Source organism: Tauraco erythrolophus, chromosome 2 (assembly GCF_009769465.1).
Source record: "Tauraco erythrolophus isolate bTauEry1 chromosome 2, bTauEry1.pri, whole genome shotgun sequence".
In the NCBI taxonomy this organism is placed as follows: Eukaryota; Metazoa; Chordata; class Aves; order Musophagiformes; family Musophagidae; genus Tauraco; species Tauraco erythrolophus.
Genome location: NC_141466.1, coordinates 64,586,965 through 64,601,188, shown reverse-complemented (window position 1 = coordinate 64,601,188; position 14,224 = coordinate 64,586,965). Strand labels below are relative to the sequence as shown.

The window sequence follows — 14,224 nt, the reverse complement described above, 5'->3', positions numbered from 1 at the left end:
TAAATCTCTAGTTACGAGCTAAGCTCATAGTAAGCTGTGAACTCTGACACAAGGCTTTCTGTTTAGGCTGCCCTTCTGTACAGTCATTCTAACGTCTTCAGTTGATAAAACCTGAGTTTTTTTGTTGAACAAGCGATTGAAAGAGCTATTCAATAGAAGGTATTTAAAAGCTGATAATTTGACTGTTTGGTTTAATGAGAACTTTGCCTACAAGGTGAACAAAATGATGTACCTTCCCTAGTTTTTCCTAGGGTTTTGAGATAGACTGGCTATTTTTGCATTTAGAACACTGTTCTTGGATTATAACACTATTAAAAAAATAATCAATCTAAATAAAATTTAAAATACGTTTACCTTAAAGTGTGTTGCTGGAAAAATACCATTAAATTCATTTTGAAAGATAAATTGGTGAGTTACTGAAGAAAAAAGTAGCTTTGGAAGTCCTGTGGTTTTAGTCGGATAAAACTTGTGTTTGCAACACAAATTTGTTCAGAAATCAAAATGTTTAGTTAATGTATTGGAGCTAAGCATGTGGAATGAATAAAAGTATAAAGATGTGAAATCGGCAATGTTCAAATGGAATGCATATGGTCTTGTGTCATTTCTGTATGCTGTTTGTTTATAGGTTTCAGATTACCTTGAAGTTATTAAAGAGCCAATGGACCTATCGACAGTAATAACCAAAATTGATAAACACAACTACTTAACAGCCAAGGATTTCCTGACAGATATTGACCTGATCTGCAGCAATGCACTGGAGTACAATCCAGACAAAGATCCTGGAGGTAAGGATCTACTTCATTTTGGCCTATCTAAACCCAAAAGCCTGGTATTTAATCAGGTATTTGATTGCTATTCAGGCATTTAAATAAACTGCATGGTATGTGATAATTAGGATAAGCAAGTCCTAAGGGTCTGTACTTCTAGTGTTCTGAGGCACGCGGTGCACTGGGGGACATTATAAGAGTGGGAGAACTACAGCATTCAGAGTTGTTTTCTAATAAATTAGGTTTTGTAGTTCCTTTTGGAATTTGATAGCTCATTTTCAGTGAATAGACTTTGTATATGCAACAAAACCCCAGCGTAATTCGGAGACCTCTGCGGAGAATCCTGCACGCAATCTGGCAGTGGCTGCTTTGTTTCCATGTTAGCTTAGAACCTGAAATTCACCCACAGAAGTTAAGAGCTATGCATTTGGAGATAGAAATAAAACAGGGTAAATTTTCCGGCAAGGAAGTCGGTTGCAGCTGATTAGAAGAGATTAGAGGGTATTGTCTTGACAGAGCGTGATGGGATGCTTTCAATTAAAATGGAATTTGTAGATTGAAATGCATGTAAAAGCTGTTCACGCTCAAACCTAAGGAAAGACCATCCTGTATACTCTTTGCTAGGGCCACTTTACAGCGTACATTGCCAAAAGAAAGCCTTTCCATTGGCAGCTTCATCAATAAAACAAAAAAGCATCCTTTTAATGCCGTTGTATTTAATATTAGTGATACCTGGAAATCTGGTCCCATTTGCAAATGTAACCCAATGTGTTAAAAAGTTTTTCATTAAATCTTGTGAAATCATTTGACCAGGTTCAAGCCTGATTTTCTGTATTTTTCTTGCTTCTTAAATTTTTTGACTTTATGAGATTTTTGCAAATGTCTTGTGTGTGGACTAGATAACAGTGTAGTCTGGTCAAACACTTACACTTGTTTCGCACTGCCATTTTAACGCAGTGCTAGTTCATACCTGTGGCAGATAAACTTTATTCCTTCAATTTATGATGCGTTTTATTTGACAACTAAAAAAATACATTGATAACATGCAGCAAAAAGTTTTCTGTGTTCTTGATAACATCCTTTTGAGGACTTGTAATGTGTAACTGATGTGAACTAATCAAAGCCTTGATGGTCACTTGGGATTCTGAGTGTCTCTGAAGAGTGCCTGTTTAGAAGATGAGGACTATGAGACTTACCTCCTGCATGTGACTGGCATATATGTTTGTGACTTAGTGATGGGCTTTGGGAAAAATTTGTGGTAATATACACCCTTTGTTCTCATTCTTAGGCCATTTAGATCTGTGGACTTGGTCGTTTAATTCTAGGAAATGTAGTCTGAAGAGGTTTTTTTTAAGTTTTAGAGCAGGTGTCATGGGAGTACAGACTTGTAAGGTCAGATCTACTCGGGATCGTCAACAACATGAGTTGCAGGTTCAGTGTGGCAGAAACAAAATAGCAAAGACAGCTTGGGGAATATTTAGTGGTAGAAGTTTTCATTGAGCTTGTCCAAAGAGAAAGAGTCTTAAGAAATACATTTAGGGAACCAAAATAGGGATATTTTGGTTTTTCTTGCCATCAGGATTGAGCTGGGAGAAGTGGACCTGACTATTCAAATATATCTTGGGCTGCATCCAAAGAAGCGTGGCCAGCAGGTTGAGGGAGGTGATTCTGCCCCTCTACTCTGCTCTCGTGAGACTCCACCTGGAGTACTGCGTTCAGTTCTGAGGCCTCTTAACATAAGAAGGACATAAAGCTGTTGGAGTGAGTCCAGAGGGAATGCCACAAAAATGATCCAAGGGCTGGAGCATCTCTCCTATGAAGACAGGCTGAGAGAGTTGGGGTTGTTCAACCTGGAGAAGAGAAGCTTCTATCAGCTTTCCAGTAGTTAAAGAGGGCCTACAAGAAGGCCGGAGAGAGACGAGAGACTTTTTACAAGGGCATGTAGTGATAGGAGAAGGGACAATGGCTTTAAACTGAAAGAGGGGAGATTTAGATTAGATATAAGGAAGAAATTCTTCCCTCTAAAGGTGGTGAAGCACTTGGAAGAGATTGCCCAGAGAAGCTGTGGCTGTCCCATCCCTGGAAGTGTTCAAGGCTAGGTTGGATGAGGCTTTGAGCAACCTGATCCTAGTGGAAGGTGCCCCTGCCCATGGCAGTGTGGTTGGACTAGGTGATCTTTAAGGTCCCTTCCAACTGTAACCATTCTATGATTCTATGATTTCTAGATTAAGTTTTGGATTGAAGTTTCTCGTTATTAAGTAGGTAATGAAAGATAGTTCTGTCCTCCATGTTGTAAACAATTATTGATATGATGCTCTTCTGGCATGCAAGATTTCTTGAGCTGTTGTATGGATATGCTACTGAAACAGCACATCATGTCTGTTGTAAGCGTTACATGCATCAGATGCATTAACTGAATATTAACCTATAGATATTGACATTCCTTAAAGCTGGGTATATATGCTTGCCTCTGTTTCATGCTTGAATTTGCAGAAGAATCATACTGTACCTGCTTCTGTCCCATTGTTCAGTAAGGAAAGCAATTGGAGTACCAGACTAGCTGGTTTTGTATGCAGTACAGATATTCAAAACTGGCTTCTTTGTTTTTTTTTTTTTTTTTCCTTATACTTTGCTATAAAATTTCAGATAGGTTATATAGAAAGATAGGTTTTTTTTTCCTTTCTCTCCATTGTTTGACCAGGGAATGTTCTTAAAGGCATGGAAACATAACCATTGTGTGTTAAACATAATAGTATTTGCCTCTTTGAAGTACTGTCTGTTGGAAGGTCTTACCCATCACAGGGTATGAGGACAGTAGTAGTTCAACCAAATACTCTTGATTTGATTTTTCTTTTTTTTTTCTTTCCTTCTTTTGCGAAAGCATCTTAAACTTTATTATCTGACAGACTTTTAAAATCTATCAGTGCAACTTTAGATCTGCAAAGAATGCAGTGTATTTTTTGTGATCATAAAACGTAATGCTTGACAAGTGTATGTACATAAAAATTTATAGTTTCCAGTTGATTGAAGTGTTGGTATATTTCCCCAGAAAACGTGTTTGAGCTGGATACTGGATATTCTTTTTCACTCAGCAGTTTTTCCGGCTGTAAAATTTGCTGTTTCTAGAATTATAAACCTTGTTTAATAAATGTTCACTGATATTTTTAATTGTTGTCTTTAGTGATTATTAAAACAGATTAAATTCGCTAATTGTATAATATGTGTAGACATTAATGCTGATGTTTGCTGTTGAAGCACCTCCATCAACTGGAAAAAGTAATTCAGTATGGATGAATTGACAAATTAATTACGTTTGTACTAAAAGCAAACAATGATTGTTGTAGGTTTCATTGAGAAGCAACATTCTAGATGTCAATTTTCTCCACATATGAGCTTATTTATTAAGTTACAACTACTTTTCAAGTTTCAATAGCATTGGAATAATATCTTTTGTGTGTTTCAAATGTACGGGAAGTGGTCTTCTCTGAAAAAATGTATTTTCATGAGTCACATTTAGGCTTCCAGTGTGGGCAATGTTTTTTGTCCTGTTCCCCAAATAGAGATGGAACTGTAGCAAACTCAAGGCTTGTTTCTTGCCAGTTTTTCTGAAAGGATTAAAACGAGAAACAGCTATTTAATATAAGCAATGAAGTAATCTGTTTTAGCACAAGTGTGAGTTTTGTAGCTGTTATTAAATAATAAGCAATAACTTAAGGTTAATAAAAAACAAAACAAGAGAGGAATATAAGCAAGCCAGATCTACCTTACAGATTCATGACATGTCCAGTCTGATTTTGCAGGTAGTATAATTATATGAATATTCTTAGACCCCAGTGGGTAAATTAATTCCTGGACAAATATCTTGTTACTTTTGGGACTCTGCACTGTACTCCGTTGTACTGTGTAGATCTGCCTGCAGAAACTGGTATACCTGTAAGTTGATTTAGGTATGTTCATCATTCACTGTTGGCATTTGTTCATCAATGGCGCTATTGGTTTAAGTAACAATTTATACTTCTGAAAACTCCTGTATCTCTTAAATAGCTAGATGGTGATTTTTGAGCATGCTATAGTGTTGATCCATCTACATTTTCATACATTTGTAATATTTCCCAGTTACTTCTCTCAGTGTTGTAATATAAAATGCAGAACAACATAGAAATGGTAAAGAACTTACATAATTGTGATAAAATTAACAAGTGTGCTGTCTTGTTTTCTAGATAAAATAATTAGACATAGAGCTTGTACTTTGAAGGACACTGCTCATGCTATCATTGCTGCTGAACTGGATCCAGAATTTAATAAGATGTGTGAAGAAATCAAGGAAGCGAGACGAAAACGAGGTATATTTAGCTTCATTTATCATAACACAACCTGTATGGGATAGAAAGTAGAATTTAAAAATGTCCATATAAAAATTTAAATTTGAGATGAAATGCGAAGTGCATGTCAGACTCAGGCAGTGCATGTTAAAGGATGACTGAGCTGGAAACATGTCTGCTTTTTCCATCTATGTGAGCTGATCTGATAAGGCACCATCCTTACAAAAGAAGGATGCATTGCCTGTTGGTAAAAAAAGTATTGTAGAACATGGTGTACGAATAAATGTTGGGATTGTTGTACTAACTGAGGCTGTATTCTAAAAATGCTGTGTAATAACAACTATGAATAGGGAGAATGACATTTAAAACAGTGGATTTTCAGTTCACCCTGGCACATGCACAAGTGTACTTTTGGTTATAATCAGTTGATTTTTTGGATTGAGAAACAACTGTTGCATCTGCATTGAGGGGAGCACGAGGTTGACAATCTAATTGTCCAGAATCGGGAAATATGGCCCCCTACATTGGAGGACATCACTGACTTAGTTGCTGTTTAAATCAATGCATTTTTTTCCAACTTGTAGTCCGTAGACCTCCAAGTCTGTGGATAGCTTCTAAAGTGACCACAAAAGGGTAATCAAAATGCCAAACATATTCCCAGTAGGGCTCTGTTTACACGAGAGATTCTGTACCTCCATGGAAAATTTTTAACGTTCTGAAAATTGAAAAAGATTGAAAATCACTGAACTGTAACATTAGAACAAAATTTCATGCTGATTTGGGGGTTACTGATTTCAATAATTCCATCTTTGCCTCGGCAAGTTGTTTCCTGCTTTGCCTCCTGCTTTGGTAAAAAACTGCATTGTTTGATTTCTGTATTGAATTTGGCTGGTCTAAACTTGTAGCTGCTGGTTCTTGAAATACTTGTATCAGTAGATTGAAGACCCTTTATTAATGAGTTTCTTTGAACTATGCAAGTGTCTGTAGGCTTTCTCTTCTTTAGGTTTAAACGGATACAGTTCCTTTTATTTTCCCATTCAGTCATGCATTTTTTTGTCTAATTCTATACAAGCTTCCAATGTGTGTCTTGAAATGTGGATAAGAGAACCAATTGTAATTCACCGTGGTTGTAAAATAGAACTAATATAATGCCTTCATTTCTCCTCTGTACTTTTCTATTAGAAGTATAAGAATATTCACAATTCTGGCCTTAGTGTCACGCTGAGAGCTGTGCTCAGTTAATTATCTATTATGAGTCCCCTGTGATTGTTAAAGGTTATTGCTTCCGAGGTTAAAGTAACTGTTTGTTAGAGCTCTTTGTTACAGAGAGCGACTCTGTAGCTTGTGAGTCCCTCCTTGCAAGTCTCGCAAGAGCTCGCTGAAGTGCTGCCCTTCTCTTTGTGGCAGTGACCAAGTAATGTGTATTTCTGCGGGCAAAACCTGCAGACCCTGTTGAAAGAGGTGGGTTTTCAGAAGTCGTAACTAAGACTGACGGACTGCAATGAACCTGTTAGATCAGAAAAAGAAGATACTATTGGTATCAGATGGTGGTTAGTGGACCTTCAGATATAGATAGGTAACTAGCAGTACCGGTTGTTTGTGAGTGGCAGCAGCTCACATACAACGACAGACAGGTTTCAAAGTGCATTCTGCGCATTGGTGTGGAAATTGTTACAGTGTCACAGGTACTGTAAGTCATATTTCAAAGATGCTCATACTTTTGGACCACCTTGTGGTGGTTTCAAGAACAAATAAGTTTTGCAGTTGGTCGAGCTGCAGAGTGTGGAAGGCTAAGATCACTTACTGGATTAGCAAGAGCAGAAGATTCGGAATGCATGAAAGAAGCTTTATTAGATTAACTGGTTATGAATGAAGAAAAACATATCAGGCTCTTGAGGTTTGAGGAAACCTCATACTGTAAGGCAAGCAGAAGAGACTGTCGTGTTCCTGAATCAGGAGTTCTATCAAAAATTGTGGTGTAGAATGTCAAGAAGATGGCAGTTCAGGCACGAAGTCTTGACACTGGTCATTGTAATGGATAGAGGGGATGTGAATACTGATCAACCTTGCCATTACTCCCATTTTGCTCTACAGACTATGCTCAGCAAGACAGCAGATCAGCAAAATCACAGTGCATTTGCTGATCTAGACTTTGACATGTACCCTGTTTTGGAACGTTTTGGACCAGGGATCGCAAAGAAAGGCATAGACTTGCATTTTCTTCTTTTGATTGGATATTCACAAGGTTATTAAGGGGTTTCTGGTTTCTTTTTTGGATTGATTACCAGATGGTCATGTATAGAAGTGGTCCCCAGATCCTCCTTCTTCCCCTCTACTTCATAAAATAATGGAATGTTTCAGTGAGGAAATACTTAGGGAAAACTGCATAAGCAGGGTAAACTATGCCTTTTGCTATCCAAAAGCTTTGTGCAACTGATCACCTAAATTCATGAGTGATTGCTTATACCAGACTGTTTGCCTGAGTGGAGCTACCTGATGAAATGATGCTGAACTGGGCAGCCAACCTTGTTGCCTGGCCAGTGCATGAGACAAAGTGGTGGGAAATTGAACCCTTAAATACTTCTTTTTGATATCAACAAGAAATGTCCAAGCGAGGCCTTAAATGAATGTTGAGACTGAAGTCACAGTGAGTGTGCTTCATTGTATGATGCACAGCAGGCTTTTGTTCAGCTCAGTGTGTCCTAAGCTTCTATTTTCATCATCCTTTAAAAGTCCCAGACTGGGATGTTTAAAGTCTGATGGGGCAAAACAACTCCCTTGGTGTCCACATTGCTCTGCATATATGTCTGGATTCAGCTTGATACAGGATCCTGCCTTCAAGCCTTACCGGAGTTAAAATTCTTCACTTGCCAACGGGATGCTTGTGAAAGAAGGGCAATAATGCAAACAGTGGACTTTGGGGAAAAAAAAGTCCAGGTTTATCATGCAAATCCACTAGCAGTTCTTGGACTGAATATAAAACTTGTATTAATACGCCTTCTCTGAAGAGGTCAAGGTAGTGTTGCAGTTGCAGATTGATTCGGAGTGGGTGGCTGTGACCATCAGAAAGGAAATTTGTCTTCTGACAAAAAGAACATGCCCCATACTTGCTTAGATCTTGGCCAGCATTTTCTTGGCTACGTTTGGAAAGACTTTGACATTCAGTGTGAGTTTGCATGGAATCAAGCAAGCTGATCTGCATGAGGCTTTTACTAGATTCTCTGGAAATGCTACGAAGTGCTTCTGTCTGGAATCACAGAAGAGTCTGGAAGGCAAGTGACACATACTGTAGGCTTTTTAATCTTTACCCAGTTAAAAAGCCATTGATTTTCTGAATTGTGCCATATATTAGCTCTTAATTTATTTCCAGGATACTGAAGATGAGCGCTAAGGCCAAAAAGCTCCATATCCATTTTCTTCACAATTCTCTTTGCAAGTTATTTAGCAATCTTACGTAGTTGTAAAATAGAAAGTTTTTTCTACATCACTTTCTTTTTCCACAGCTTTTCTTGTTTTTTGACAGATCTGCCATTTTTATTTAGTACTGAGACTGATGACCAATCTCAAAAGCAGTACTGCAGTGTAATAGAATGATAAACTGTATAATAAAATAGTATCTAGAAGTTAAACTAGAATTTCTTGTGCTTGTATTACTGAAATGAGGTGCTGTTGTTGAAAGATGGTAAATCTCAGGATAACAAGTTCTAACTTGGTAAATTAAGAACAATATATGCTAGATTATTGGAATTTGCAACTTTTTGTTGAAACCAATAGATAACAAAGTAGAAGTGGTGGATGTTTTGAGTATTGAAATATGTTTGATATGCATTTTAAAATATTTGTAATGATACCTAGAAACTTCTGCTGTAACTATTAACTGTTAGGTGAGAGTTCCTTTGTGAATCTCTTAATTTCTACATCCATCAGTTTTAGAGTTTCTTATCAGCTCTTGATCACTTGGTTCTGGTTACTATTGGAGACATAGTACGACATTTTGAAGACTGTTTTAGTGGATGGATGGGAAATTCTAGTTCCCAAATACAAGATTTGTTTGTCTTTAAAATGCGCTTAACCAATATGAAAGTTTACATTTTTAGAATTTAATTAAAAACCCTATGAAATAGTAGAAGCTCTGAGATGAACTTACATTACAGAGAGCAAACCAGACTTTTTGTTAATATCAGAATTGCATTTTCTTAATTTAGGAGCTCATATTGACTCTGAAATGGATACGTTTTACATAACATTGATCATGGTGACAATACAAGGTTTTTATTAAGGTACTCTTTTTGATGTGGCATACAATGCTATTATGAATTGCCACTTAGTTTAAATGATCTGTTTAAAATCAGGAGAAATTGAAACTGTCTATAAGAATTCCCTTTATAGAGCGAATACGGATAGAAGAGTGGAGTCTTTGGAGACCCAAGTGTGAGAGACAGTCATATTTTTCTAAGCCATCAGAGCTGACGGTCTTAAGATCATGCAACCACTAAGTTATTTTGTCAGTAGAAAACAAATATTCTTGATTCTAATCTTTGTTTTGAATGTCCCGCTAAATATTAATTGATATGTTATTGTTGCAGCATGGTATTCCAAGTTTCTTTTTAAATGCAACAGTTTTATGCGGCTTGGTTTATTTAAATAGGTATGGTTATCTTCTGTATGCAGGCTTATCAGTAACAGCAGAACAAATAAATCCTCATGGTTCCACTGTACGGAAAACAGAAGCTAGAGTTGAGGAGGCTTTTCGGAACAAACAAAAACCCGCAATGGCAGTGTGGCCCAACTCTGCGAATAAATGTGCATGTGAGTACCTTGGGTGATAATCATGCAAAATTAGAGGTGCTTCCAATGGCAAATATTTCAAATATGTCTCTACTACTGTTTACTGATTATTTCTAGAAGTGATTCTAGGCATGAAACGTCTAACTTCAGGAAATACTCTTTTTCTGACTACCTGAAATCTCTGCCCAAGAAGTTGTAAAGAAGCAGGATTTCTGTTTTTTATGATAAAGTATAACTGTTTTTCTAATGTAATATGAGTATTACATTTTTCTTTGTAAAAGGTTATTTTTAGTACAAGACAACTCTTAGCCAATGAGGAGATCACTTTTATCTGTTTTGTAAGTGGTAAGATTTGTTTACTCTGTGTGTGTATTCACAGGTATGTACATACATGCTGCTTCCTACTCTCTTACATACCCTATAATTATTCACTTCCTATCTTCAGTACATCATGCCAAAAGTTAGGAAAGAAATTACAAATTTGGCTGTGTTTTCTTTTATGGCACCTGGTTTTCAATAGTCAGTACCTATTATTGGAGGATGTGAAGATACTCTTGCTTCAGCCTACTGGATTAGTCCAATTAATTGATCAAAATCTCTAGATTTGTGAGGAGTGATTGCTTTAACAGTGGTGAGGTAATCAGAGACACTGCTAATTATTTTTGAGAGGTAAGTTGATTGGAACAGGTAAATACACAACAGATGTTTTTGTTACAAACAAAGTCTATAAGAGAAAGTGAGCATGAGGGATCTACTGATAGTTGTGCAGGACTTTCCGTCTGAACATGTGGAGTCCATTATTAATATATTATTAATAGAATTATCAATTATTGCTTAATAGGAAAACTGATAGATTGGAGCTGACAGATTTTGATTGGTCTTTGTGCTTTCCTTCATGGTGCTTTTCCTTGATAGGAAAGAGTTTTCTAGGCATGGTGATAACTGCCCAGAGATGAACATTGTTTATATATGAATGATAGTGTTGATGTCAAATATTTTAATTAATTAGAGGTGTACGGTTTTATTTCCTGAAGCTGTAATTTCTTCCGTTAAAGGAATTAAAGTCTATCGTACAGAGTTATGGCTTGAATAAATTGTTTTATAGTAAATTGATGATGTGGATCCAAGCTGTTCTTTTGGCTTCTTGGGCAAAAACAGAGAGGAGGGAAAGGATTCTCAATTTATTTATTTTTTTCCGATGAAATCCAAGGTGGAGATTCTCACTCTGGCTGATCTACAGAGTGCTTTCTGGGCTCTGCATGCTGTGCAGTAGACAGTAGGGTTTATAGACTTCCAAGCTGGATGTCTCTTGGGAAGAGAGCGAGCCATTACCGATGACTTGATTAAAAAGAAGCTGTGATACCTCTGCTGTCTTTTCTCCACCTGAAGTGGTGGATGCAGAGGCAGTCGTTTGAAAACTAGAGTCATTGACTGAAGGAAACTGCCAGCATTTCTGTGTGTAAACAAAAAAGAAGTTAATGTTAAGGCAATGTTCCTGCTAGTATTTTGGTGATTTAGATTGGAAGGCAAGAAAATTTGAGCCTTAGTTGTGTTTGGGACTATGATCAAATGAAAATCTGCCTTTTAAGGCTGAGTCTGAGAAGGGTAGCAGTCCAGGAGGGATGTGATGCATCTAGTAAGCAAGAGTGAGATCCAGGAATTGATGAGCAATCAGAACTCTGCAGAAGAAATTTCAAGTAGTACATGGGCACACTTAAAGATTGATGTGCTAAGTTCAGCAGAGACTAGAAACTAAGAAGCGATACAGTCTTACAAGAGTTTTTGGAGGAAGGAGCTGGAGTAAAGTGAGAGCAGAACTGAGCAGATTGTGGGGAGCTTGTATAGCAGTAAGTTGTATGGTGAATTGTGATCGTATAAATGGAAGAAACAAGTTTAGAGAAAGGATATCTAACCAGATAATTTTAGAGGTAGAGTGGAATTTTTTTTTTTTATGGCCAAGAACTAAGATTTCTTTTTTTAAGACTAAAATGTATTACACAAGTGGAGTAGCAAGAATGATGATTCATGTATTTTATTTACATAGGATAAAGCTATATTTTCCAATTAATAATTCTGAAAATCTTTTTTTTTCTGCTATTTGAACTTGAATTAATTTTTTTCTTTAGATAAATCTAAGGGAAAAAAAAATCACCGATCATAATGTTATTTTCCTGATTAAAAGTTTTTAGAAGCTTTGTTAACAGTATTTTAGAAAATGGCTGCAAAAAGGTCAATTCAGAGGAAACACTTGAGAACGCTAAAGGAAACTGTCAGGCATCTTCTCTAAAAACAGTGGACTACAGACAGTGCAACAGCCTTCCCCAATTTAAAGCCCTGTTTGCTGTTTAGGGCTAGTAAGTAGAGAATGGGAGTTAGTTTATCATGTGTTGGTTTGTTTTCTGAGGTTGTGTATTTTGTATGAAACTTTATTTAGTTTTTTAGCAAGCTATTATTTTGTGATTTATTTAATTTTTCTAATATTTTTTTTATTTGATTAGACCAGATGAGCTATCAGAAAAGTGACACGAAATAGTTGTTCTATTTGAAGGCATGGTGATATGTGTTCTACAACTTCAGTTTCCCTTGTTGAAGGTGCACCTGTGGTGGATGATATATCACAGCATAGATGAGTTTTAAAAGTATTGCATTACTAGAAGTTGCTGAAAATCCATTTGGGAGAGTTCTGACACAGATAATTTAAAATATTTCCATATTGACTGTGTATTTTGAGAAAAGTGCGAGTGTTCTGGTGGGAACTTAGAATGGGACATAGATCAAAAGCCCGATACAAGTAATTGGATGATCGTAGAATGACAAAATTGCTGTTGTTGGAAGGAACATTGGGAGATCATCTAGTCTAATTCTCCTGCTCAGAACTGGTTGCTCAAGGTTGTGTCCAGTTGTGTTTTGAATATCTCCAAGAAGGGAGGCTCTGTGACGTGCCTGGGAAACCTCTTCTAGTGCTTGGCCACTCACACAGTAATCTCTTTTTCTTGCTTTTGAATTGAAAGTCTTGTATTTCAGTCTGTGCCCATTGCCTCTTGTCACCGGGCACCAACGAGAGGGGTCTCATTTCACCTTTGTATGTATGTGTGCAGAAAAGGAAACTACCAGCAGTGTGCAGTAGTGTGTCTGGTAAATTAATCATTGCTAAGGGGTTTAGATACTCATTAGCACATAAAACATGAGCATGTCTCTAATTATTGGGGTGCTGTATAGTAAAACTTTGTCCTGCTGTTCTATTTTTGCCAGTAGATGGAGTATGTTGCATATTATTTTACTGTCTTGCAGTTGCTTCCTTTAGTGTTAGATATAAATAAACTGTATGGGAAAGATTTGATTTTACAGTCTTATCTTTTTTTTGCAGTATTTAACAATAATATATTGTGGTGATAGACTGCAGATTTCATGTTTTCTTCATACAGAAGATGTCTTTTATGCCATATGATAAATATGATAGCTGCGGAAATGGCATTTGGAACACATAACACAAAATACTTTGTGTGAAGTATTAAAAATACAAGTCTTACATAAAAGTCATTTTATGAAATATGAAGTAAACACACTGCTAACTTTTCCAAATAATTGAAGTGATTAGTGGTCTCTATAGAAAGGACTGTAGGGAGATCAAGCAAGGATATAAAAAAACTGCTGCAGAAAATCTAATTCCTTCATAAATAGGTGTCATGGTTTGATGTGGAGGGGGGGGTGGTTCTGGTGGCAGGAGAGGGATTTTGCTCCCTGCGACCTCCCCGGTTTTGGAACCGGGTTAGGCTTAGTTCTGGCCACCGGATCAGACTGCCATCCCCCTCGGGGTTGAGCCAATAGGGCGCCTCTGCGAATTGCCCTATTTAAGTCAGGACAAGGGAACCGGAAAAGGTGCTTCGCCCAGGATCGACCAGAGAAGGGAGGAGGGCACTGCCCCCGCTCCCTGGCTCCCGGCCGGGCGGCTGCCTGCGTCGGGCCGGCGCCGCCCACGGAGAATGGCGGCGGCGGAGCCAGCTGGGGAACTCGGGGGCACCCCACTCCCAGGGTGCCCACTGGGCTGAGTTCACCTGGAGAGGACTGAGATCTGAGAGAAACAGCCGCATCGACACCAGGTCAGTGAGGATGGAGCGGGAGGAGGTGTGCCGGAGCCGAGTTTCCCCTGCGGCTGATGGTGAGATAGCAGGCGGCCCCCCTGCAACCAGGACGGCCTCGGTGGAGCAGCGACCCACTCGCAGCCCGTGGGGAGAAGATGCCTGAGCCCGAGGATGGTCGTGTTGGGGGCACGGCAAGGCAGAGAGGCATCTGGAGTCTTCGTGACGACCCACGCCGGAGCGAGTGGCTACAGCTCCCTAAGTACCC

The 14,224-nt window shown here is 38.1% G+C and overlaps 1 protein-coding gene across 2 annotated transcripts in view; it reads left to right on the top strand.

Moving 5' to 3' along the window:
• ATAD2B (ATPase family AAA domain containing 2B) overlaps positions 1 to 14,224 on the top strand; it is an 84,638-nt gene that overhangs the window by 51,136 nt on the left and 19,278 nt on the right. For both annotated transcript variants that reach the window (XM_086631419.1, XM_086631420.1), the window contains 3 exons: positions 626 to 785; positions 4,988 to 5,110; positions 9,761 to 9,898. In XM_086631419.1, the coding sequence (XP_086487545.1) occupies positions 626 to 785; positions 4,988 to 5,110; positions 9,761 to 9,898 (421 nt within the window). The remainder of the gene's footprint in view (positions 1 to 625; positions 786 to 4,987; positions 5,111 to 9,760; positions 9,899 to 14,224) is intronic.